Source organism: Poecilia latipinna, unplaced genomic scaffold (genome assembly GCF_001443285.1).
Source record: "Poecilia latipinna isolate Pla-1442-1.1 unplaced genomic scaffold, P_latipinna-1.0 Scaffold1552, whole genome shotgun sequence".
NCBI lineage: Eukaryota > Metazoa > Chordata > Actinopteri > Cyprinodontiformes > Poeciliidae > Poecilia > Poecilia latipinna.
In genome coordinates this window covers 91,852-118,509 of record NW_015114168.1, presented here as the reverse complement: position 1 = coordinate 118,509, position 26,658 = coordinate 91,852, and the positions used below count along the sequence as shown (strand labels likewise).

General features: G+C 38.9%; 2 protein-coding genes across 9 annotated transcripts in view; one reads left to right on the top strand and one right to left on the bottom strand.

Annotated features, from left to right (window-relative positions):
- The window catches only part of dnm2a (dynamin 2a), a 37,126-nt gene extending 16,232 nt beyond the window's left edge, over positions 1–20,894 (bottom strand). Inside the window, exons 1-15 of one of the 8 annotated variants that reach the window (XM_015058572.1) lie at positions 20,474–20,894; positions 11,590–11,663; positions 11,218–11,367; positions 10,875–11,078; positions 10,598–10,696; positions 10,356–10,516; positions 10,125–10,267; positions 9,639–9,774; positions 9,456–9,523; positions 8,802–8,940; positions 6,954–7,040; positions 4,539–4,609; positions 3,821–3,874; positions 2,858–2,909; positions 2,002–2,013 (exon numbers count right to left, since the gene is read on the bottom strand). In XM_015058572.1, the coding sequence (XP_014914058.1) occupies positions 2,002–2,013; positions 2,858–2,909; positions 3,821–3,874; positions 4,539–4,609; positions 6,954–7,040; positions 8,802–8,940; positions 9,456–9,523; positions 9,639–9,774; positions 10,125–10,267; positions 10,356–10,516; positions 10,598–10,696; positions 10,875–11,078; positions 11,218–11,367; positions 11,590–11,663; positions 20,474–20,634 (1,611 nt within the window). In that variant the 5' untranslated portion in view covers positions 20,635–20,894. Of the gene's footprint in view, positions 1–2,001; positions 2,014–2,857; positions 2,910–3,820; positions 3,875–4,538; positions 4,610–6,953; positions 7,041–8,091; positions 8,231–8,801; positions 8,941–9,455; positions 9,524–9,638; positions 9,775–10,124; positions 10,268–10,355; positions 10,517–10,597; positions 10,697–10,874; positions 11,079–11,217; positions 11,368–11,589; positions 11,664–20,473 lie in introns of all 8 variants that reach the window. The other 7 variants (XM_015058570.1, XM_015058569.1, XM_015058571.1 and 4 more) reach the window with 7 other exon arrangements.
- A 95-nt stretch (positions 20,895–20,989) lies between these two features.
- qtrt1 (queuine tRNA-ribosyltransferase 1) lies at positions 20,990–25,889 on the top strand. Its single transcript, XM_015058578.1, has 9 exons — positions 20,990–21,431; positions 21,852–21,920; positions 22,314–22,452; positions 22,546–22,740; positions 22,855–22,993; positions 23,088–23,163; positions 23,291–23,400; positions 23,601–23,685; positions 25,673–25,889. The coding sequence occupies exons 1-9, from the start codon at positions 21,123–21,125 to the stop codon at positions 25,823–25,825; spliced, it is 1,275 nt and encodes a 424-aa protein (XP_014914064.1). The 5' UTR covers positions 20,990–21,122; the 3' UTR covers positions 25,826–25,889.
- Positions 25,890–26,658: the final 769 nt, after the last annotated feature.

Sequence of the window (26,658 nt, the reverse complement as noted above, 5' to 3'; positions counted from 1 at the left end):
AGAAAAAAACCCGAGGTTTAAAAAAAAGGGAAAAAAAAAAAAAAAAAAAAAAAAAAAGTAGTAGTTCAAATCCAGTGAGTTGGAAATATTGTTTCCTGTGTGGTACAGTCAGCCTGTGTAAGATACATAGGGGAGTCATAGATGCTCTGGTTTCCTTTTACAAATGTTTATATTGAATGTTCTGCATAAATGCTGCCGATTTATTGGTTAGTTGAAGCTGACGGACAACATCTGAGATCAACAACATAAGCATGTGCGGGGGACATAAAAGCTCCAAGTTCTATATTAAAAGCTTTTGAGATATGGAAGAAAATGGGACCAAAATAAATCATTTTAGTTTAGTTTTTTCCACTTTTATTGTGATGCAAAACTGAAAGAGAAATACATCTTTTGTGAAGTAGTAAATATTGTGTTTGCGTAAGTGTGTACACCCTCATAACTTGATATGTAGTGGTGTCCTAATCAACCAACACTGCCATCATTTCAACAGCCTCTGCTTACCCTGACATACAAGTTGAGTTGTACCCCCGCCCCTTTCCTTTCTTTTCCTAAAATTTCATTAGCACGTCAATAATAAATCCCAGGGTCTGCAAAGTTCTCACTGTTATGAGGGATCAGTTGAGGCAGCAGGGCACAAACAGCTTTCAATACATCTTAGAACAGTTAAAGAAAGTCATCAGGTAGCAAGGCGGAAATGTTTTCCAACCGAGAAAAAGAATCCAAATCCAACAGCTAAATTCTGTGAAAACTCGACTTGGGTTTTCCAAAATCAAGTAGGAAAATGAGTAGCTGGTCAGTTAAAACCCGTGTTTCACCAAAAAGCAAGAGTATCTGGAGCAAAAACTGCATATCACCAAAAATGTATCATATACATGGCTCAGAGCATCATGCCTTTTCATTAGGGAAGTAAAGGTATCTAATGCCGTATTTAAGGGTACACACTCTTATGACACCACAATATTATTCCCCCTAAAAGATTCAACATTTTTTTCTCCAGTTGAGCTAATATGTTGCATTAAAGGTGGAAAAAAGTTCTAAAATGATTTGTTAGTCTCATTTCCTTACATTACAAAAACTCTGCATTTTTTAGGGGTGTGTGGACGTTTTGTATGTACTGTGTGTATAAACATGAAGTTTGCCTTGATAAAACTTTACAAAATAAAGCAAAGGAATGTTGATGAGGATTTATTTTCTATTAGCCATTAGCATACACCCAAAAGCCATGACAAGTCACCAGATTCATTAAAAAACAGATTGGATTGGATGAGATTAGAAATTATCATCAGACATTTGATTTTGTTAGTAGAATTTTAGGAAAGTAATATTTTTTTCAAAAAAAAAAAAAAAAAAAAAAAAAACTTTTTGGGTATGTCGCTGATTTGATTGGTCCCATTATTCCCCCAGTGACCTTCAGGACGGTTCTCACAAGGCAAACATTTGGATCACCATGCATGAGGCAGCAGCAGAGGTAAACACCAAGTGACAGAGGAACTGACACCTCCCAATTACAGGCTGTAGGGTTCTTCATCCTCTCTCTCGTCCTCAGTAGAGAGAACATAGGATTGTAGCGTACTACAACAATAAATTAAGAGCCTTTTCAAAATTTACACTTGAACATCGTTAGTAGAATTACTGGCAATTACTGCCTTCTTAAAGAAAAAACATTACAAGTTTAAATAAGTCAAGTGTTAGTCCAAATTACTGGTAGCTGTGCACCACAGTTGGAATTACAACTGGTGACGCTTTTGTAAGTCTGGAGACTCTACCTTCTCTTCCTGGGCCTCGCTTAGCCCGGCAAGCTGCAGAAGGGTGAAACATTTCATTAAAGTGACGACGTCGTATTTTTATTTACACAGGAGCCAACGTTCATTCAAGTGTCTCTGAGGAGTTTGTGCTCGACGCTAACTAAACTGGCTGACCTTTACTGACACGGCTTCAGTTCTTCTGCATGGCCTACCCCTGCTGCCCCTGGCAGGGTGTGGTTTAATGCGGGGTACTTACCAGAATCTCACCCTGCAGTAATAGGAAGGGAAGTGGGGTTAAAGCAGAGGGGTAGTGTAAAAAATCAAAGCCAAAAACAAATTGGAAAATCAAAGAAGAGGACAGTGGAAGATAGGTAGAAGAAGTGAGGAATGAAGAGGTGGAAGTGAATGAAAAGTAAGAATAGTAGAAGAGAGAGGGGAAAAAAAGCGTTTAAGCAAACGGGAACAAGAAAACAGGAAATCCAAGAGGCAGCCAGAGAAAAGGATGAAAAAAGGACAGAGAAAAGGAGAGAGAGAGAAAGAGCAAAAGAATTACATGCAATTGAAATTACTTCAAGATATATCACAATTTGGTTATGTCACAATTGTTGCTCAGATGATTGTTGTGATATCCATGCACATCTTGAATTTTAATGAACCCAAAGATGCTTGGAAGTTAATGGGAAGGCAAAACAAACATCATTCAGTTATTAATCATGGTTGTGCTAATGTAACATGCCCGGACCGCATGCAGAGAATCAATGTCGATCCTGAAGAGACAAGCTTGTGTCAGAAAGCAGGGAACGGGGTCTTCCTCATACTATCTAACACAGCTCTCCCTTTAAACCGTCGTCGTCAAAAAAGGTGCGTTCAAAGAGATCAACGAGTTGTTGCAAAACCATTAAATAATAGACAAATATCGGCTTTAAAAGGTTGAACAGATAAACATAAGGACTACAAAAGACTGGGTGACAATATTACCAGAGGAAGAAATTGATTATTGGCTGTGGCTTGTTGACAATTTGATTAATTAGGTTATGTAATAGAATGTATCTGTGAAAAGATGATTAAACCTGGCATTCGAGAAAAGGACAAATCTAAGTGCCAAAACGTACCTGGTTGGGTACCGCCCTCTTTTTGTTTGTAGCAATGTTCCTCTGCTGAGCGCTGTCGCACACAAAGACAGACAGATAACGATGATGGAAACATTTGTACAGTTCCTATTCATGTCTGACACTGCATTTTTAAATAACACTATAATTACTTCCTGTTTTTATTCTTCTGGCTTTCATTCGTAAAAGGAAATCAACCATCAGCTTTTAAAGAAGTCTGAATTATTTATTTCACGACAAAAACACAAAGTTAGACAGACTTTTAAAAGGCTTTAAACATTTGTGCACTCTGAGAAGCACAGGTGCATTTTAATAAATTACAATATCAAGAAGTTCACTTATTTCAATTATTCAAAAGTGAAACTCATGTATTTATTGAACCCAGAGTGACATTTCTAGCATTTGTTTTCATCAATTATAATAATTATTGCTTACACTTAAGGAGAACCACAAAATTCAGTTTCTGGGAAACTATGAATGTTATGAAACATTTTTTTCAAAATAAACACATTATGTTTTGGTCGACACAGTCAAGGTGAAGACCACTGACGGAGGTTTTCCCAGCAGACTTTGTGGCGTCACTGTGCTTGATTAGCCAAGCAAACTAGCTTGGCTAACCAGGAACCTATGAAGTATTGCCAAGAAAGATGAAATATGCAAAATAATTCAGGCAATCTGAAGCAATCGGGGCTTCCTGAGCAGAACCACATTCTGATCGCCTCCACTCCACGCTGCATTTATCTGGTAAAAATACTGTGCAGTAAGAAGATGTAGACAATACAATAAAACATTTCTGCATCAAAAAAAAAAAAAAATCATACAATATTAAATATTGTTGCTCTTGAATATTAATCCCTTGTGAGATATGTCTTTAATATTATGCAGCGAAATAAATTAACTTTTCATTGACATCTATTTATGCACTTGTGTTGCAAACAAAACCTTGAATCTTTCCTGTTTGCCCACCTGTTGTTGCTGTACCCTGGGGAGCTACCATCATCCAGCCTTCTGTAGTCAAGACTGAAAGTGATGTCATGAAAACCATTAAACCGCTCTGGCTGACCTTTGATGCAATGCGTCAATTCCCTTGCCATGCAGAGGCATAACATAAGCCCTGAAACATGCTCCCAAAGGGACTTTTCTGTTACAAAAATCCACACTGCAGAGAAGCTTCACTCAACTATAAATTACTGTTACTGCTGCACTAGGAAGCACATGAAACCACCCGCAAACTCTAGATTGCTTTGAGATACACCACAAAAAAAAAAACATAAAAGCTATGCCGTGTGCAAATTAGTTTCCAGACAAAGCAGAAACAGATAAAAATCGCGAGCGCCGCTCTTTCGTCGAGTTCAACAAGCATGCTTTTCAACGACAGCATGATGCAAATAGGAACTTTTTTTTTTTTTTTCCCCCAGAAAAGTTTGACTTTTGGGGAAAGATGGGATTGTTTCATGCAAGGGGGGAAAAGAAACTCACAAATAACTGAACTTTGATCAACGGGGCAATTTTGATTATTGTGGCATCCATCTCCCTCCTCAGGGAGGCGCAACCTGTGCATAACTACTGGTGACATTTAGATTCATCACTCATTCTGATGAGGAGAGGAGGAACATAAAAGAACTGGGGCTGGGTTCAAGACTCTAAGCTGTAAAGCAGACTAATGAGAAGGATGGTTACATACTTAGCAAAGCCTATGAAGTCTTCATGGTTGGTGTTGATGTAAGACAGCTCAATGTCAATCAGCAGCAGAACCTTCAACAGAGAGAAATTAGATTAGGACGGAGATGACTTTAACCATACTAAGACAAGCCTCAAATTAGAAAGTGAAGAATCTCACATCTGATATGTCAAGCTTGCTCAAATAAGAAAAACCAACTGAAATCCATCAGGTAAAAGTGAGATGGCTGCGTACTGCAGCACTGAGGTTGAGTTGAGAAAACGGTATTACTCAAAGGTTTCCGTTTATAAAACTTTCAATTTACCAAGATCCTCACCAGAAGTTTTGCTATTCACTTTTTAAATCACTGTTTGAGAAGTTATTACCGTCATGTTTTCTGAAATCACTCATATTTTATTTGTGTTTTAGGATGAATTAAATGAGAAATAAATTGTCTCAAATTGTGTAAGAAAATGTGTCTTCTCTCATTTTAAATATTGAAAATGCAACCAAATAAACAGACATGTTTTTGTTTTTTTTTTGTCCGTCTTTGCTGCACAGCTGGTTAGTCAAGCATTTTGTTTTTAACACACAAACAGATAAGAATCTCACAAAACTTGCTTGCGTCTTTTTAAACTCATGTTGGAACTTGCGTAAAATACCGAAAGGAGGAACAACGCAAATAATTTTGCCAAACCTATTTAATTCCTGATTTTAAATTGGGCACAAACAGGTCTGAAAAGGTCCATAAAAGCTCTTGAGTACACCTCCTGTAATAAAATACACATAATAATCAGTCTGCACTTAGTAGAACCCATTTCATCTCTCAGATGTTCCCTGCTGGGCTGTTGGTGCTTGCTGTTGCAAACAGGGCAGAAAGTGAAGTAATGGCAGATAATTATTTGTAGATAACTGCAGGCCTAACCTCAGCTGTCTCTGGCCCTAAATGGGAACAGCTACAGAGGTTTTAATGCCATCTACTGATGAATGCAAAGATGGAACCTAAGTGGTGTTTAAAAGGTTCACAGTAGAGTTTTTTTTTGTTGTTTTTTTCCACTCACACTGGCACTGGAAGATCAGCAAATTGAGAAGCCGATGACTCATAACAGCTAACAAGCAATGTGGATGTCAGTTACTGACTTTTACCTTAGACTTCATCATATCTTCCTTTATATGCTAAACTACCACATATTAGAGTCGAAGCTAGAATTGATGTCAGCTGTTTCTGCATACTTCTTTTTAAAGGAGATAAAGATCAAACCATTTATTTTAACCACAAGGAGCCCTTACCAGTAAGCATGGTTTTAATGTGGGGGCTCATCTGAGCACCACAGCTGTTAATGCGCTGCTTCCTCAACCACCTCAAATAAGATGAATCACTGAGTCTAAATTGTTGCATTAATTCATGCATTCACACCTAAAACTGGATTAAGCATAAGATAAATATTTTTTAATTTAAGATACAATTTTCCTTCTAAAATTTCTAGAGTCAAATTTTCAGATCTGACAAGAAACAGCAAGGCCATTCTTTATTTCGCCCAACAAATGTTACAATGAAAGCTCGAACCGTGGTCTGACTTTCATTATCTGTATTTTCTGTAAAACTATATTTATTTCGTAAAGTTAAACTACTCTGACATTCAAATAAGAAATTCCTGCTTTGAAGGAATATTAAATCCTTCAAAGAGGCCTGCAGGTAACAGGCCTGCTATTGTTTTGTAAATAAAGTTTACAAATATGAAGCTGAAGCATTAGCTGGTTATGCTATCAAGCTTTACTAACTTCAAAACCATAACAATGTTGATTTCTGCGTGTCTGTTTATTCATTCGCAGCTTAGTTGACCCTCTGTGGTTCATTGTCTTTGGTGATCAGCATACTGCTATGAGTTCTGACTAGTTTCAGATTGATGCAACAAAGCAATGTTGCTATCTGAACGTTGCTAACATTCAAACAACGTGTGTTTATTACTTCACTGCTGTCAATATAGACTTTATGGATCTTTTAAAATCCGTCTCAAAACATCAACATGCGTCACCAGTCCAGTGGTGTTACTCAGTATGGTTAGCATCAGAGCTTGTCAACATCCTTTGACTTTTTCTGCTCTATTCTAGTCAGTTGTCTCACAAAGTTTCTCCAAGCAACTCCTTTGATTTCCAACTAAAGTTGTTCTTCCACAAACATTGTCTTTCTAGCTAATAGTATATAAAGTCTTCTGCTGTAGTTATTGTGCTCTTACTCTTAAAAACACATAAATCCCCAATTTCCTCACATAACCTTTTAAAACATGTTTTTAAAGCTTTGGTTCAGAAGCCCAATGGTAACAATGGGGAATAATGCCAGGTCCTGTAACGTCTCAAATTGCCCCTGGGCAACACAATGAACTGATCAAGATGATCAACGAGCCACCAGATCATTGGATTAAAAGCCTAGCAACGCACCTGATCCTTGGTCTTCCCTTCTCTTTCTCTTACGTGGGTGGTGACGATCCTCTCCGTCTCCTCTCTCAGTCTGGGGTAGGAGTTGAGCTGCAAGGAAACGCATCATGTAACTGCAGCATTTAACACAAGAATACAGGCATACACACACGCACGCACACTTACATTTAAGCTTTACCTTAGTAGGACTTACCAACAAGAATCAGAGAAAAACAGGAGTGAGAAGTGAAAATAAGTAGGAAACAAAGAAAAGAGTAAAAACATTGTCAAGTGACATTTCAGTGTCACACAAATGCAGGCAACCACAATCCAACACAAACACACCACAGACTGTAAAGACATGGAGGTTATTGGTGTTAGAGGTTATATACCAACAGTCAAAGATTACCTTAAATATGTTTAGTTAAGACACATTTAGTCTATGCCATACATTGGTAGCAAGACACCAAAAAGTATGAACTTTAGACATGCCAATACATGTTTAAACTCATCTGTGACTGGTGGTACTGGTTTGAATAAACAAATGATAGCAAAGACTGGACGATAGAGGAGGCAGAGGGAACCCAAAAGGCAGGGAGGAGGTAAGTTTGGCCAACTATGCATCATACAGCGTTTTTTACTGTGCCGTGCCCTCAATTGTCCACAAGATGGCAGTGATGCACTGTTACAAATGAAATGCTTTTGTCCAAGAAGCCACAGAGGGTGTGTTCTGGAAGTATCGTTCCTTTTAACCCCTCTTATCAGTTCAATTTCTTCCCAGTTCAGGTGATAGCAGAATGGCAGTCATTCTGCTGTGCGGATCAACAAGCGTGCAACACAGAACCGAGTCGGTCGGCTCTTAAACAGCAAGGGCAAAAAGGAAGCAGCGTGGGAGTGGGGGTAAAAAAATACATCTGAAAAGCTGATGCAGAGGTACAGAAATATGTACGCAATGAGTCGGATGGGGGACAATTTGCACAAAAATATTTATACTCTATGGTACTGCGAGATCAATAGAGAGGAAAAACGTGGCGATGCAGACTTTCAAAGCAATGATGAGCGGTGGATGAAAACTGGACTTTAATGGCCGTCATAAACACACACAAAAAAAAAATCTCTTCTCCCATCACGGCATTATAATGTGATATGCATCCCTGGTTACCTTATTGGCACACTTCATGATGAGAGCAGTGAGTTCAGTCACCACAAGATCCACACATTTGAGGCTGGGCTCTTTGAGTTTGCGGAGCTGCTTTTTGACAATCGTCTCGAATGCCAGGTCCGGGGTGAAGAGCCCCGTTCTGAAAGGTCACAGGGTTAGTTTGGCAATTTGTTGTGAAGGTGGTGGCAGGGGGTGGAAATAAAAAGAAAGAGGAATATTTGGAAAGACAGAGAGGAAGAAGACAGGATGTGTTTGCTCAGTTAGCCATTTTCTAGTTGATTAGAAAGAACTCAAACAGTGGAGGACAAGCTGCAGGTTGTTCATATTCTCTTCCCCAACAATCCACTTCCTTCTAAACTTGGTCAGAGTGGTAAAGATAGACATTGCATTCTGCTGGTCACATGTACTGAGCTATGAGACCTGCAGCTTGTCCAGCAGAGACAGCAGAATCTCGGTCCTGGAAACACCTCTAATCCATCACAACACACCACCCGTCACAACACTCCACATCACGACAGAGCTGCCTGAACTCAGCTTTCAGGGCCGGGCTGGCAGAGGGCAAACTGCACGGGATGTTCCTCAATTAAAGCATATAAACTAAATCTAGACACTACAGCTAATGTTCTGTGAGAGCATGCCCTCTGCTGCGCCCGTGGTTGTCCCTGCTCTGAGTCTTGGCTGGGTCGGGAGATGCTGGACTCTTGCAGTACCTTGTTGGTGCACTGCCTGACTGTGTTGATGAGCTCTTGAATGACCAGATCGATACATTTGAGACAGGGCGTTTTCAGCTTAACAATCTGCTTTTTCACGATGGCCTCAAACGCCAGGTCTGGAGTGAACAGCCCCGTTCTGAGGATGCACAGAGACAGAGGCACAGAGGCCGACACACATAACAGTTAACAGACATGTGGGCTGAAGCAAAAACAAAAATAAAATGTACAATGGAACAAAATGACAAAGCAGACAAACAGAGGATTGAAACAGTGACAACCTAAAATGGGGAGAAGATATGAAGTGCCAATGCAAGGCTAACAATGAATGTAGCACATAAGATGGCTCATAATACAAAACACAATAGAGACCAACATTACTTGAACACCTGATGAACTGAACACTCTAGTAGACACAAACCGAAAACGAGTGGGTGGCATTTCTGAGAGGCAGTCACCAAGAAACAGCAGAATGGAAAACATAATTCATAGGACAGCTGACAGTTTCTGAATACATCACATTCGGCTGGTACTGCTAGTCTGTAACACTTAGGTTTGAATTAAAGCTCTGACAAAAGAAGGACAACAGTATTCAGAGTCAAATATGTTTCAGAAGCGTTATCTTGGGAATTGTTGAAGTTGGACTGTACTTGCCTGACACCATGGACATTTTTGATTGCATGACTGATTTCCCTCCTCAGTTCCTTCTCATCAAATACAATCTGGAGAGCAAGTTAGACGATAAAGACTTTTAGCAAACCTTATAATTAAAGTGTATTTGACAAGACACAAACTACTTAAAACTCTAAGAAGGAAATTAACGCCGGCGCTCTTAACCTTGACTAGCTCGAAGGGGAAACGCTCATGGAAGAGTCGGTTGATCCTGGCGCCACCTGACAGCTCGTTAGTGTCCACCTGGTCCCCAGATCCCTCGATGCATTTTTCAAAGTCCACACCAAACTGTTGGACCATCCTTTATATATAACACAAATGACAGGAGGTCTGACAATCATCTCTTTCTTTACGCGTTCGAGACAAGACAGCTTTCATTTAGAATAGTTTGGATCTCTTTAAAGTCTAGCTATGATATTAGATTATGAAACTTTCCAATCCCTTCACATTTTTTTTATGTTCTGAAGCTCAAAGACGCCTCAATACGCAGCCTTAATGTGTCAACTGGTTACTAAATTTGCGTACTGGGAAAGTAAAACCCAAAAATCTTACTTTGGCATGTACAACTAAACACTTATGTGCCCTAGCTCTAGGTACTAAACGTTAATCATTAATTTGTATCTCTGCAGAGACATCAAAAGCTACACTCACTGCAACAACGCCTTTGTCTTGCGAGTCGGATCATCGGGACGGAAATTCTTGTACTCTTCCACCTCCTTCTCCAGAGACAGGAGTTGACTCTGCAGCTTACTGCGCAGCCCAGGCAGAGTGTCCCTGATGTGGTTGGTCAGTTGCTGCAAACCAATAGTCATGGTATTTTAGAAGGTGATGACAAGCAACGGCAAGGAGACCGTTTCAAAACAGAAACAGAATGACGCAGACCTGGTTGAGAGCTTTCTGTAGATGCGGAGTGCCCATACGGTCTGCCATGTGTCGATAGGCGGGGTGGGACAGGAAGAACTTTCTCTCTGCGGCTAAAGCAGCGCGGATGTCTTTTTTACCGTCAATGTCTTTTTGACTCCGGTTGACCACACCGATGTAACCTGTACACACATTTCGAACAATTATACAGCGAGTCTACATATTTCATGTAAATATATGTCTGGGTGCCACACAACACTGACCTCTCCTTAATGGAAGCAGTTTATTTTCAAGAATATCCTTTGCGTCTGTGCCTTCATCCATGAGGTCCAGTTTTGTAATGACACCAATGGTGCGAAGACCTGAACATATTTATAAAGAGCCGCATGTTTTAGTCAAATACCTTTCGTCAAGCAAAGTCTACTGGAGCAAACAACTAACAGCCGGTGGTTTAAATGAGAGATACAAAGAATCAGACTGCTAAGTGTAATGCTATGTTGATGTTTCGGTGTTGAACTTCATAAAAACTACGTGCTTCACCTTGTGGGTCCACCTCTTTGGCGATCTTCAAAGCGTCTGAGTTAGCCAGGTCCATGTTAGCAGGGGTGACTGCCAGGATCAGACAGCTCTCCTTGGTGATAAACTGCATCAGCATGTCTCTGATTTGATGCTCGATGTCTGGGGGCTGATCTCCGACAGCAACCTTGGTCATACCCGGGAGGTCAATAAGAGTCAGGTTCAAAACTGTCACATGAGGGGAAGAAAAAACAAGAATATAACGTAAGTTTCCTTTTATTCTTGAAATTTACCATAACCTGACATGAAGTAAACGTTCATGTTTATTAATAAAGAATTTGCATAATAATTAGAACAATGTTATTACCATGTGGAGAGTAGACCCTCAAGTTAATAGGGATAGGAGAAATGCCTTTATTGGATCCTGTAATTCTATCTGTTTCCGCCTCAATTTCTGCCCGCACTTCATCAAAATCCACAAACTTCTTTCCTTTGCAGTGCAGGAATTCAGCATGTTCTGCACAGGAGAAGAGTGGGAATGAGTTTGCAAGAGGTAGGCAGAAAAATAAGGAGCAGGGAGTAAGACAGAGAAAGCAGTGAGGAGAATGAGAAAATTAAATTTGAGACATGAAAGTAGCAATAGGGTGCCTAGCTTGAGGCACAGTGACAGAGAGGCCATATGCAGGGCAGTGATGAAAGAAAATTGGGATTTTGTGTTGCCTGGGAAAGGCGTACTCACCTGCTATATTATTGACCAGCTGCAAAATGAGAGGTCTGCGAGTAACAATGCCTGATCCGCGAGGAAGAAAGTCCCTGAGCAAAAAAAAAAAAGAGGCAGAAAAAATAAACAGCTGAAAGGTGCAGAACAAAAGCTCTAAAAATAAATACAAAGAAAACATGCTGGATTCAGCGCAGCAGGCACAAAAAACAACAAAAAACAAAAAGAAGAAAGGTCTAACTGACGAGCAATAACATTTAATTATTTATTATACTAGAGTCCAATTTGTATCATAGCCTTTGGTAATTTGATAAGAAAATGAAAATTCTTTATTCTCTACCTTGGTAAATGAAATGTGACTTTCATAATGTCATTAAAGCTTTAGAGATCAATGCATTTGCTGAATTCCCTTCTAAAATAAAGAAATTTTACCCAAACACAAATTCTGAAACATTTTACACAACTTTCTAATCATGTTCTAATTTTGATTACAACAATTTTTATTAAATAAGTAAACAAGGAGCCATCTTTCATACTATAAACTTAGCCTAGCTAATTCTAGGTGTAACATTTTACCCAAACTCAAAACTCAAATCTTTAAGTGATTCTCATTGGATATGCCAACTATCTGCTACAGCACAAAAACACAAATGTGAGATTAACTGGTTGTTTTAAATTCCCATCAGGAGTGAGTTTGGTCGCCCTGTGATGGACACAGTCAGGGTGTGTCCCACCTCTCACCCAATCACCACTGGAAACAGGCACCAGTCCACACAGATAAGTGGATGTACACAAAGGATGAATGTTGAAGAAAAAAATGAGTCAGAGGGAATAAACTGCAGCTCATACAGTGCTGATCATGATAAAAAGGTATTTTATTTTGTTTACGTAGACCTCTAATGTGCTATGCAGAGATAACTGTAAACAAACTGCAGACTGCAATGCAATCTAATGATGCAATCTAATGGCCTTTGGCAACATTAATGTTAGCAGCTGAACAAAAAGCAAACGATCATTATCGTGCTTCAATTGTGTGGTTAGATACCCCTGCTTCAAAGGATGGATTCAAAGTTTTGTTATCGACAATGATTAAAGTACTGTTAACTTTTTAGTTGTAGTACGTGTGAAAGGGTCAAGTGACTGTTTTAAAGCCTTAACTGAGACTTTATGCTGATCTGGTCAAAAAGACTTTCAGTTATAAAATGCTGAGGATTTTATTGCAACACCATAACTTTAAGAGGTTTGCCTTTTAGCACCTACAGTTTCATGCTTGATCAGCGTTTACTCGTTGAAATATACAAGCGAGCAAATGTGGAGCAAAAATGACAAAGAATTACTGTACACACACTTTTACAAAGGACATTTACCTTGTTTTTATTTTTTTTCCTGAATATGATTACAATTTACTGATTATGCTGACACTGTTCTGGTTTAGTGTCACTAAAGTGCTTCATGAATATGAGAGCATGACTGACATGTTTATTTAAAACTACTTCTCAACACCTTTGTTTTTTGTATCAGTCAAATCAACAAAATAAGATGGTTTTGGTGACTTAATCTTTCAAGTTTTATTTTAGGAGTTAGAGAAGTAACAGCTTGTTTTCTGCTGTAGGGTGACAAAATATGCTTTAACATATTTTCCTCTGCTTCATATCCAAAAAAAAGGTTTATTATTTAAATGCACCCACGTCCTAAATCCTTATTCGGTTTTATTTATATTTGATCTGATTTGAATTCTATTTAATCAACTCTAAATTCAAAAGAAAAGCCTAAAATAATTCAGCTAGGGTGAAACTAAGTGCAGACTGTCTCTTAGCAGTGGAACAACTTCTGTTTTTAGCTACAACTGTAAGAAGTGTGGCAACAGAGAGCGGTGCCCTGAAATAAGCAATTTAAATAATAGCACAATAACAAATAAGTTTAAAGTATAAATAACTGGATTATCAGAAAGATCATCACATGTCTTGATCATAAGGTTTAGCCATATGACCTTATTTTTTTTTTTGTGACTTAAAATGATAAAGGTCTCAACACCTTTGACATTTTAAAAGGTGTTTTAAAATGACAAAGATGTAAAACCAATGTTTTACTTCTGTCGCAGCTTAGCAACAGTTACTTGGAACAAAGCAAATAAAATATATGACCTAAGTGAGAAGCCGCTCCCATGGTTTCTGACAGTGGCAGGGAGAGATGTGTCAATAAACCATACATGCGCGGCCCTCAGACCTGAGACGTGGTGTTGGCCTGTGATGATTACTCTTGGCCACTTTTTTTTTTTTTGCAAAAGGCTAATTGCAAAATGCAGCCTGCAAAGCAGTGCACAAGACAATTGCTCAGTCACAAACTAACCACAACAAATGCTACAGGTGCAAGAATGAATCATTGAGATGCAGGCAGGAAGAAAGAGTTCAGTCTGTTTGTTCTCCTTTAGCCATTTGCACAAAACACGGCTGACATGACAGGAATGATTGACTTTAAACATATTAGCCCTTAGCATAATCACAAATATGCAATTCTAAAATGACCATAAATTGAGAGCAAAGCAAAACCAAAGAGAAATTATTTGTTTGTTTGCACAAACTTGCCAATAAATGCAATTGCAATTCTGTTGTGAGAATTATTAATAGCAGAAAAAAGTTGCAATTTTTTTTTACTGTTTATTTCCAGACTCTGCAAATTGTGAAACAAAAGCTTTTCCAGTAGTTCATATAGAGAAGCAGCTCTTCAGCTGCAGCTAAAACGTTGGTTCAGTTTTGCTTATTCAGCTCAAAGCAGAAAAAAGAAAAGTTGGTGATGCAATAAACTATTTTAGGTCAAACCATGGAAAAGGGATGTCTTACTTACTGTCTTTAATACTCATCCAAAAAAGCTCAGAGGAAGATTCTACTCACCACAGCTCTGGTTATACTGGCTTCTTCTCTGCCAAAGTAACTACTGCACTTTAAACTTAAGTGAACATTGGGGGCAAACAATCATCTTTGAAGAACTAGATCCTACACCACCAACCAAAAAGCGAAGCACTGGTGAAGGAACTTAAACAGCAAACCAATACAGCTGAAACCTCAGCATCTTGTATGGAATAAAACTAAACCTTTCCAGTTGTAAGGTAGGAAATATTCAGTCAGCTACTCAAAATATTCAACCTAAGTAATACAGTTTGAGCTACTGAGGAAAAATATGTGAACTCATACATTTAAGAAACGTAAGGTTCTCTTAAAGTGATATACTTCCTTATTTTTGGTATTGTGTATATAAATATTTAAATCAGAATTTATGTAAAAGAGGAAAAGTTTAGACTAACTTAAAGCAGCAAAATCAGAACCTCATAGTGCTCCCTGGTTTGCTTCCAATATTAATGAGACAGTAATATTTCAACAGTCAGGCATTTCTAGTATGCCTGACTGTTAGAGTCATATATTTGACTCTAACTGCCTATATTTTATATTTTTAGTGACTAAGATGCTAAAATTCACAAAAAGAGATGGAAACATCATGTAATGGTGAAGAAAGAAGAGTCAGGAAAATTGAGGATTGATCAGAATCGATATTCTCTTTGCAATGTTCAGCTTTAATACAAGTATTATAAACATCGCATAGGGTTCTAGTCTGATCCGATGTCGGATTACGTTTCTGTTTATTCAGCTTATTTTAATTTCTGGTTCCAACTGTCAGCTACTGATGATACCTATTCCTCCTCTCTGCCTCACAGTTCCTTCTGCTGCGGTAAGAAACATACATCTGGTGGAAATTACTCAATCCAGTCACTGAATGATTGTAGCAGGGCTCGGGATGGCACCAACCCACATGATTCTCTCTTTATTTTCCCAGCAGAGTCAGACCTACATAACTGAAGAGAATGAGGCAATGCTCACCCAGCCATCTGATTTCAGATTAGATACTATGTGTCTGCCACAAGGCAAGAGTTGCCATGGTATGCTCCCAGACTGTGGTCACACAGAGTAGAACCTTCTGGATGGTACCCAGAACAAAAACGCACTAGTCAGCAAAAAGCCACACGTCTGTGGTTTAGCGCTGGTGTTGTATCATGGACAAAGTGTGAAGCACGCAGACCGTTGTCTCCATGTTTGGCGGTACAAAACGCTCAGTTTGAGGCTTGTAAGCAAGCGAGAGAGAAGGAGACAAAGTATAAAATCAATTCCAGCCGAGGGAAAAAGACAAAGACGCTCAACTATCAGAATACTAAAAAGTTTCTGCTTACTGAGCACAACAGTGATCTCTCTAAAACCATTGGCGGCTCAGAAGAGAAGATTATTTCTAATTGTCTAAAGCCTTTAAGTATACTGACAATCAAGGTTACTTCAGTGTTTTTTTTTTTAACAGTTAAACCTTCCAGGCTAAACAGGAACTTTGGGTGAAACTTTTATAATGTAAAAGTAAAGCTCCATACTTGTAAACACAAAAGGGAATTATCCTTGAAGTCGTTCTCTTGTGTCTTCGCAGTGGAAACGACACACACAGGCAGAAGTGAGCCATTCGGTTTTTATAGAGAGAATTGGATAAATGGCAGCGGCATAATAAAAAGAAGCAAGCGGTCAGGATTCTATTATTGATGGCCTTTAAATGATAGAGGAGGCTCAGCAGATTGTGTATCATTTCATCAATCATTTATAGTCAAGCTAAGAGCATCAGTCTGTGTGCCTCCCTCTAAGAAAGCAGAAATCAGAGGAGAGTAGGGCAGCCTCCCTAATCAGCTACAGCTCACAGCCGAAAGTTTCTTTATTTCAGCAAACAGTGGCTCACAATGACACGCTTCCCAAAAGGACCACTGTGAGAAACTTTGAGGTTATACTAAATTCTCAAGAGAGCATGGTTGCACAGAAATTTGCTTGTGGTTTGATCGAGCTCTTTCAACGGACCATCAGAGTGGCAAAGAACACATAATCATGGCTACCCGCATTCCCACATCCTTCAGTGACTGTGAGAACCAAGAGGCAACCCCAGGCACCCGAGCCTCCTCAGACACAACTAAAATCCAACTGCTTACTGGAAAATCCCTTCAATCACTATTTGTTTGTCTTAGCTATCCCACAAGCTTCAGGGATGACAGATTTCTGTTTTCAGCTGAGAGGAGGTTTGCTTTGCTAAACAGAGATGACATGATGGACACTTTTTAAGACAACTTTGATTTAAACTAGGCGCCTTTTTCTTAATTTTTGAAAAATTGGCTGATACTTGCACATGAAACCGGTCTTACTCCACAAAGGTCTGAAAATCTGTCACTGTCTGCTTTTGCTCTGCAGTGACAGAGGATTGACTGACGGACCCGCCCAGAAGGTCACTGCACAGTCCTGAGGTGACAACAGTCACATCATCATTGGCAACTTTGTTGATAGATTTAGCAAGTTTTCAGTGTCCTCTGGCAGTGTCAGTTATAAAATAAGAAAAAAATAATTGGTATCGGCAAGTCAAGCTTTTTAAAGATCGGTGAGCGACCAGAAAACTGCAATCGGTGCACCTCTAATTTTAAGAGTTAGGTTTTTAGTTAACAGGACAAAGCACCAAGGTTCAACTGCTGGATGGCTCACTCACATACAGCAGCCTACAGCTATACAAACAATTTACCTAAACGTATGCAAATTGTTTCAGGGTTTGTTTGCCATGGTTTATGTCACAAATCTGATAACTCTTTCCACCCAGACCAGTCCACAATGCCAGATATGATATCTGAATTACCAAGTGTGATGATTTCACAACACAAAAATGAATAATTTAAAATACAGCTAAGAGTGTGGGTTATTTGCATTGTGACCGTGCCAGGAAGGTACCATTTCTAAGTTGAACTGCTATGTTAGTGCTACTGTTTTTTGTTTATAAGTTATTCGAAAAAGTCTCACTATTCAGAATTTCAAATATAATAAGACTGAAGAGGAAATAAACAATAGAAATATGTATTACTGCAAACTCTAAGGCAGAGAATGAGTTTCTATTACATGCTTTACTTAAGTTGTAATAATGAACACTGTGTTCCAACCAAGTCATATTCTAATCAAACATTTGTCTGTGTATCATAGTCAATGTGAACTTCGCAAGCAAACAAAATGTGCAACTACAGGATGAATTCAGCTGCTCAATAAAAAGAAATTATGGTATTTTTATTGGTTACTTAGTTATGCCTCTTCAGCTCATCATCGTACATGGTGTTTATGTTGTTCTGGTTCACGACAAAACCAAACAAAAGAGCCAACTTCCCCTGCATGCTGACACGAAACTCCAAGTCCATCCACACTTCAGACCACTTCAACTTCTGAGAAAGTTTAAAAACCTGAATAACTCAGCTCATCAGACAGTTAAAGAGACGATTCTCTAAATAGAGCTAAATGGAGGAAGATAGTCTTAAAATTTGTGGTGAGAAAATAAAATAAAAATCTAACCATTATGTGTGGACAGACTAATATATTCAATGATATATCCATGTGAACTAGTGGCGGCATCCTTAATTAGGGCTGTGAACATGATTTGACTCTAAATAGCAACATCGGTGCAATGATAGGAAATAACTGTGAACAGCACAAAGACGTGATATCTGAAAATTAATGCTTCTCTTTTAACTGGAACAGCAGAAACACGGCAGTGAATATGTTACGCAAAACACCAAGTTTTGACAGGAAGTGGGCCTAAAACATCTAACAAAAATTAGTCTAATTGTGAGGATTCGACAAAACTGCAAATGTTGTGAACACAGATGTCAGTGTTTGGAACCAATCTAGAAAGCCTGGAAAACATTGGTCATTAAACTGACTTTACAACCTAAATTAGCTGTTTTTACTCCAAGCTACCCTCTGCTCCTCTAAGCAACAACATGTCTTCTAGATCGGAAAAAAAAGAGAATTACTAATTCAGCAGCCACATCAAAAGCTAGAGATCTAGGAACTGGTTATTTCCTTAAAATAGTGGCTGCAAAATGGCTAAAAGCCTCTTTATAAACAAATCAGACTTAAATGACTTCAGGAAGATGGATCACCAAGACTGGATGAAAAATGGGACTACTACTAGAAATTACAGCAAAGGAGTCTTCTGGTCAAACTGTCTTTTTTTTCTAATGAAATGAAATAAATCTGGGCAGCACCAAAAATGCTGGGGAAAGACATTTTCTGCTTGAAATGAGTACATCTGTAGGTCAGGACTGCTTCTAAATATACCAACTAAAAGTCAGCAAAAAGTTCAAGCTGGCGAGACAATAAGAGGAAGCATTTTCTCTGTCAAGATCAGACTAGTTGTTGTCTGTAATTCATGTCATGACATGCTATGTATAAATTTCAATTGTAGAAAATAAATGGGGGCGTTTTTCCTCAGACAAAGATTTTAATCCTACCATGCACACAAAAAAACAATCTTTGTCAAAGTGTGAACTATAGATAAGCAGTAACAAAGTTATACACTACAGACGGACTAAAACCACTGCAAACAAGCTGCACTTGAAGCATCCAATTAAACAATAGCTTTTGGCATAAAAAACACCAACTCAACACATGACAAAGCTTTTATGTTATTGACTCCTCCTGGGCTCAAACACACCCTAACATCAACAGTGACTCATGAGCCTGCTTGTTGTCATGGTGATGTGGAGCACCACCCGATTACTTACATATTGTAGTAAGGCTCCACCTTAAACAGATGGCTTCGATTTGTACAACTCACCTTGCCTGCTCTCAAAGTCACATGCGCACCACTGCCAGTGCACCACAGGTAGAGTATTAACTGAGTATTTGTGTTATGATGTTTGATGCTGTGAAGTGCTCTTCACAGCACCAAAGGAGGAATAACAAATGGCATTTTAAATTGAATTGAACTGAACAATAACAACTCTAATCACTGCAGAGACAGCAGAAAGAAATCAAAAATGGAAATGACAGAACGAATTAGGATAACACATATTTTAAAAAGTCAGATCCCTCTGAAACGCAATTATCATGTATTGAGTGATGTTACATCAAGTCATTTGAATTAATGTACATCAATTAGAAATACATTAATCTGCAAAGTTACCCTTGCCTAAGAGAAACATTCTGTTTCTAATGTGCTTTTATCCAACAGTCAGTGTGCATGTCATTTTACCACCCATGTGTTTTTTCTACAGTGCAGTGCACTACTGTGAATGCGAGTGACACTGAATGGGGCTGAAACCTGCTAAACAAGTTCCTTTAAAGCTACTTGTTTTGATTTTTTACCCTCACTGCCTGCTTATGGGGGAGAGGACAAAAGGATAAACTTGTTGGAAGATGAGAAAGCCAAGCCGCAGGGAAGCAATGTCACTTCAAGCCTCCAAACAACAAAGGCAGGTCTTTCCCATTTCCTTCATTTCTAAACGCTAACCATAAACAAAATCAAAAGAGGAAGACTGTGTAGGAAGTTGTGTCCGCTACAGTTGTGGGGTAAAGGAGAAATAATGTTGACATTTGAAAAAGAGTGACAGTAGACTTTAACTTTATGCTAAAAACTGTCGAGATAAAAATCAGCAGCCCAAAACAAGTTGTGACATTATCGAGAAGTGTTCTCCTTCTGCACTTCCTAAAAAAAAAACACTGCACGGAAGAGCTTTTACAGTTAACAGATATTGCAACTATTGATTAATGTGTGAATAGTGTCAGAATTTCAGGGTGTGGCACTAAATATGCAAAGGGGACACAGGAAAACGATTCTGACAAACTGATTAGTGAGAAAGGCACGTTGTTGAAGCTACTTTACAAGAAAGGCTGGTTTCTTGTCATTACATTGAACATGTACTAGGAAGCGTAACTAGGTTAGTTTAGCTTTTTGATAAATATCTTGCCGAAATACTCCTATCACAAGCAAGCATGCATTTTTAGAATGTACCAACACAAACAAGAGGAAAGAGAAAAATCTTTGCAACAGATATCTAACCTAACCAACCATTCTCGCTTACCTGCCGACAAAATTTTCCAGTACAGAGCTTTTCCCTGCACTCTGTCCGCCTACCACAGCAATCTGAGGAAGGTCTAAATTGACACTCTGACCAATTGAACTGAAGGCGTCTTGTAGCTTGTTGATCAGGGGAATCAGGTCTTCCATGCCCCGGTTCCCCATGGCTTCGTTAGCTCAGAGAGCCCTTCAACACACCGCAGACCGGAGGCTAATGTTAGCTTAGCAGCGAGCTGCTCTCGGGTTACTCTGAAAGTGTTCAGCACCGCCGCTTCAAGCAGCTCGCTTCTTGTAATCTCACTTTGAAAACCGGTGCGCCTGTCTGACGAGGGTAATTCAGAGAAACATAACTTTGTATCCTTTAACGCGCATTAATTAGGACCTGGGCGAGACGAAACGGACGGAAAACTCGCAAAACAAAACTTCCTCTACACAAACGCTATCCGGTTTGAGGACATGACGTCAGATCGAAACCGGTGAGAATAGATCCACCTACTTTTTTTTTTTTTTACAAAGCCGAGACGTCTATTGGCTAATCCAGAAGACTCTCCTCAGAACTATGTTTTCATTGGGTGTTCAAAAGGCGTGTTCGTCATGCTGAGCAAGAAACACGTTTCTAATTGGTCAAACAAACTGTCGGTCGTTTCCACTTCATGTCAACGGTCGGAGGAAATATGGCTGCCCCCATAACCTCTGAAGCAGATGGAAATATCAAAGAAAACAGCATGTTTTTAAAGAAAACTTTATCCGCCGTTCCGCCTCTTACTCTGAGGATTGTTGCAGAATGTCCTGTGACGAAAGCAAGAGCTTGTGATCTGACTCTGCCTCACTCCAGTGTCAGCACGCCGGTTTTTATGCCTGTTGGGACACAGGGAACCCTGAAGGGGATCACCGCGGATCAGCTGGAGGGTCTCGGTTGTCAGATTTGCCTGGGAAACACGTACCACCTGGGCATGAGGCCGGTAGGTAGATTAAAGTATCGACGTTTGCATTTTCTTTAAAAATATGTTTAGATTTAAATTGTTTAGAGTTATTGGCTGTAATCCCCTCAAACATTGTAACAGTTCTGGCCATAATTCACCTATCAGATACTGTTCCCCCTGTGTTAAACTGAGGGAACGGTATCTGATGGATGATTTTTTTTAACTGCTAATTTTTCACCAATAAAGATCTCTCTTGTTTTCATGTGGTTACCACCCTAACTCTAAGTCCAAATGTTACCAGATGTAAATGCCTGCAAAATCAACGAATGAACATTAATGTATTATCTCACTGTATTCTTTTGATGCCAAACTCAAAAGTTTTAATTTCACCTTGCCTTCTAGTGTTTTTAGAAGGGGGTGTAAATATGTACTTTTTCCTTCTTGCTTCACTATCTCCAGGGACCTGAGTTGATAGAGAAAGCCAACGGTTTACATGGATTCATGAACTGGAGGAGAAATCTTCTAACTGTAAGTGTACATTGAACTTTTTGGAAAAAAATGTATTCTGTTGTATAGACAAAGGTTGCATAATATGTTTTCATCTCAAAATCAGTATCACAGTCTGTTTAGAATATAATATTTTCCATCTACGCTATCACAATGTCAGGGAATGACATATTTCCTGGCATTAACAGGCCTAAATGGAGCCTTGCTGCAGTAGTTACTCCGATACTGAGGGCCACAAAGAGTGATGGGAGGATTATAATGACACAAGAAAAACTGATTGTCAATACTTAAAAATAATGTTCCAAATTGTAGAGTTTTCCAATACTGTGCTACCCTGTAATAAATATCAAGGGGATATGGAATAAAATTTATATGAAAAACTTGATTTTTTTTCTCCCCCCCTTTTTCTTTCAGGACAGTGGAGGATTTCAGATGGTGTCTCTTGTTGAACTCTCAGAGGTCACAGAGGAAGGGGTCAAATTCAAGTCCCCATATGATGGCAAAGAGATCTTGTTGAGCCCCGAGAAGTCCATTAGCATACAGAACAGTCTAGGTGAGCTAAGTATGAAGTGTTATAAGTTAGTTTTAAAGCATTTTAATCATTCATGCTTTTCAGGGCTTTTCATTATGTCTGCCTCTTTTGCAGGGTCAGACATAATGATGCAGCTGGATGATGTGGTCAGCAGCACTGTGAAGGGACCGCGGGTGGAGGAAGCCATGCATAGATCCATTCGTTGGCTGGATCGCTGCATAGCAGCTAATAAGCATCCAGATAAACAGAACCTTTTTGCCATCATCCAGGGAGGACTAGATGCAGAGCTGCGCAAGGCCTGCCTGGATGGTAAAAAAGAGAAAATATATAAGATAACCTCCTATATTGAACGTTTTGGAGATTCGTTTTTCTTGGAAGTTCACAATACTCAGTCTCCTTCTCTCATTGTTTGTCTTCATGCAGAAATGACTAAACGTGATGTTCCTGGTTTTGCCATTGGCGGCCTGAGTGGAGGAGAGGAGAAGGACGATTTCTGGCGGATGGTCACACTGAGCACTGACCATCTGCCACGAGAAAAGCCTCGCTACCTGATGGGTGTTGGGTGTGTTCTTCTTATGCACACGACTCAAGAACTGTGCTGTTTATTTGCTATTGAGCCACTAACCAAGAACCTGTGTATCCCTCACATGGGGCAGGTATGCTCTGGACTTGGTGGTGTGCGTCGCTCTGGGATGCGATATGTTTGACTGCGTCTTCCCAACCCGTACTGCAGTAAGCTCCCTTCACCTCACCTGCTGGAAAAAAAAAAAAAAACTGGAATATTTTAGTTAAGGTGATTGATCCACACAGATAAGTGATTCTAAGTTTGTCTGTGACCATGATTGTTGTCTTTCCTCAGAGGTTTGGTTCTGCCTTGGTACCGTGGGGGTCTCTTCAGGTGAAGCAGAAGCAGTACGCCAAAGACTTTCAGCCTATAGACCCCGACTGCCAGTGTCCCACCTGCAAAAGGCAAGTGAATGAAAAACCCTTTACATTTCAAGCTGGAATAGCTGAAGTTTGCTGATTATTTTACATTGAAACTTTGTTGATAATGGATGTCTGACTTCTCAACCTATCAATGGTGAGTTATGTTGTCAGCAGAAAATGCTTGAAACGTATATAATCCATGAATGTAATTTTTGTTTTCTTAACGTTCTTATTTATTTCAGACATAGTCGGGCCTACCTGCATGCTTTGTTTAAGAGTGACACTGCCGCCATGCATCACATCACCATTCACAACATTGCCTACCAGGTCAGTATTGGAAAAATCCTACAAGCTAAATGTAACTTCAGACTTATTAGTATTATTAGATGACTCATTTTAAAACACATTTCTTTGCTGAATGCATTATTTAAATGTTAGTATTTCTATTTTTTTTTATTGTTTTTTTAGATTTGATTAGTGAATTAGATTACATGAGAAAAGGTTCAGTTGGAGTCGAGATGGTTTCAAAAATATTCAGCCTAATTATAATTATCCTTTTCTTGAATTTCTGACCTTCTTTTTTGTTTTGAAGCAACACAAACTGTCCTGTTGTTTAAACATAATCCACTCAATGGAAAGCCTCACAGTTACATAAACAACAAGGAGCTGTTGGAAGAATTTAATAGTGCTGTTATAATACTGTGTTTCAGGCAGAACGCCTGTGTTTTCAGGACAGAAAGCCTTTGGCAATGATAGTATTCATTGCCAAAGAATTATTATTCTTTGGCAATGATAGTATTCATTGCCAAATAATACCATCATTCTTTGGCAATGATAGTATTGCCAAAGAATAAAGCAGCTCATTCTGGTTTCACAGCGGCTCCTTTTATCACCAGAACAGCTATAAAAGTCATTTTTTATCTATGTGCCATAAAAGCTTACTTTAAGAGTTAAGAAGAATGGGAGGAATATTGGCGGCATCATTAGGTTGCTTTATGAGAAATGGAGACTTTTTTAATCTAAGAATCTTGGCAGCCACAAGCCGTTACAGCTTTGGCTCATCACTGGAGCCCAGTTTCGTTTTTACTCTGCTCATGTCTTCCAAATAAGCATTTAGCCTGTTTAAACTACAATCTTGATGGGATGAATTTACTCTGTCCAATGCTCACCTTTTCTCACAGTGATGTATTGTGTACTTGCTTATGATTGTAGCTGAAAATTAAATCCCATAAATGAATTTTTCCGTCAAACTCAAAGTGTCAGTAAGGAATTAGAAATGACTGAACATCGCATGGTAGATATTGATGAATTGGTCGGATAGATGGTGCTCTCACATGTGCTGAATACAGCAGGGAGGTGAGGAAGGTTTAAGACAATGATAAATAATTTCAACTGAATAAGACTGAATTTTGTGTGTTAACAAATTCTTAGTTTAAGGGTGCACTCATATGTGCACCCAGGTAATAGCATCTGTTTTCTTTTTTTAAAAATTTCTAACACTAACACATCGGGTTATTTTTCTGCTGAAATTTACAGAATATTATATTAAACACACACACACACACACAACAGAAATTATTTCTCATGATTTTTACTTTTTAAGTCCTGAAGCACCTGAAACACCAGTAGGTATCAAAACATTATTTAAAAATCCCATTCCCTGCAGGACAATGACACTTTTTGTATTAAATCCCCTCAGAGGGTTTTTTTTTTTTTTTTTTTTTTTTTTTAACCAGTGGCTTAAAGAACAAAATAAACAATCAGAAATGTTCAACCAGGTTCTGAAAGCTTTAGATAATAATCTACTTTTGCCTGATGGTATCCGTGGGAGGAAATGGCAGTTTGCAGAGTCCCTACCTTTCACTCTGCAAAGCACAAAAGACCTATTAAAAAATCCAGAATATCCCCACAGGATATTTATCCAAACCGAGCTAGTCAGGATAGTTTGGAGGCGAAAGCGAGAGACCTTCTTATACGACATTGTTGCCTTCTCAAATTGAACCCCTACATGTCACCGAATGTTACTGTTACTGCACCTTTAATTCGGTGTGGTGTTTTAGGCACTCATTTTTCCTTCATCTGGTTTAATGATTTATTAGAATTCAACAGACGTCAGTAATAACGTAAATAAATATCCTGCTGCCGCTGTATAAAACTCAGACTGCTCAGATTATCTTGACCTGAAGCTGACCTTTTTCCTCGCAGAAGATGCGCAGCAGATCATAATGGATCACTAGAGGTTTACAGTAATCAAATGATCCTTTCCTCTGTTCATGAATGTTTTTTTTCGTTTTTTTTTTTCTTCTCTATTCAGCTCACCCTGATGCGTTCTGTGAGGCAGAGCATCGTGGAAGGCCGCTTCCCTGAGTTCATACTGACATTCATGAAGCGAATGTTTCCGTCGCCGGATCAGTACCCCGGCTGGGCGGTGGAGGCTTTGGCTTCTGTCAATGTGACTTTGGAGTAGAATTTTGAAGCTGGACTCTGAATGGAGGAAACCATGAAACAGACTGATTTCTTTTTTTTTTTTTTTTTAAAAACATTTTTCTTAAATAAGTTTTTCACATGAGATTGTTTTCTACTCTTTGCATTTTTAAGGTATTTGTAAATACCTCATTTCACAATCAGCCACCAAAGGAGGAAATTGGCTTTAAATTAGGTTTGAAACACACGACTCTTTCCTCTGAAATACGCTGTTTTGGTTACCATGGTTACAGAAGAAATCCTTTTTAATTTATTTTTTTTACTTTTCCGTCAGTCCTTTTATAGACTTAATATAGCTCAATAGTATTTTATTTTCACCACTGCATAGTGCTTTTCTGAGCTCATCTCTATTAAGGTTTTTGTTTTTTTTTTTTTTTAAACTTGCATCTCAACACATACAGCTGATTAAATTTGGCTGCCTGCAGATTGTCTGTTTGCTCCTAGATGACCACTAGAGGGCGAAATAGATGCATCTTCCTGAACTTCTGCTTCCAAGATAAACCAAAAGTACATAAATCAAATAAAGGTAGATTAAAGATTTGGAGTGCACAAACACAGCAGTATCAGATTGGACACGCGCCAAGCTCTTCATCTAATTAAATGAGTGTTCCTTATTGGATAAACACCTGAGCTCACACAAGTGTTGATTTGCCAGGGTCAGGTTGAGGGAGATTAATATTAATTAATGGAGGTTAATTTGAATAACATCTGTTGTCAGCACTCCTAAGTACCCCATTTGAATTTCATTACTTTTTCTCCTATGACCAGAAGATTAATGCTGCTTCATCCTTCAAGAAACTAAAATGTTGCACAAAG

Bases quoted from the DNA above. Each gene is read 5' to 3' on its own strand.
- qtrt1 (XM_015058578.1), top strand. From the start codon at position 21,123: ATGTCAACGGTCGGAGGAAATATGGCTGCCCCCATAACCTCTGAAGCA. The intron at 23,401-23,600 runs GCAAGTGAATGA...TATTTATTTCAG, and splicing joins CAGTGTCCCACCTGCAAAAG to ACATAGTCGGGCCTACCTGC. The intron at 23,686-25,672 runs GTCAGTATTGGA...TTCTCTATTCAG, and splicing joins TTCACAACATTGCCTACCAG to CTCACCCTGATGCGTTCTGT.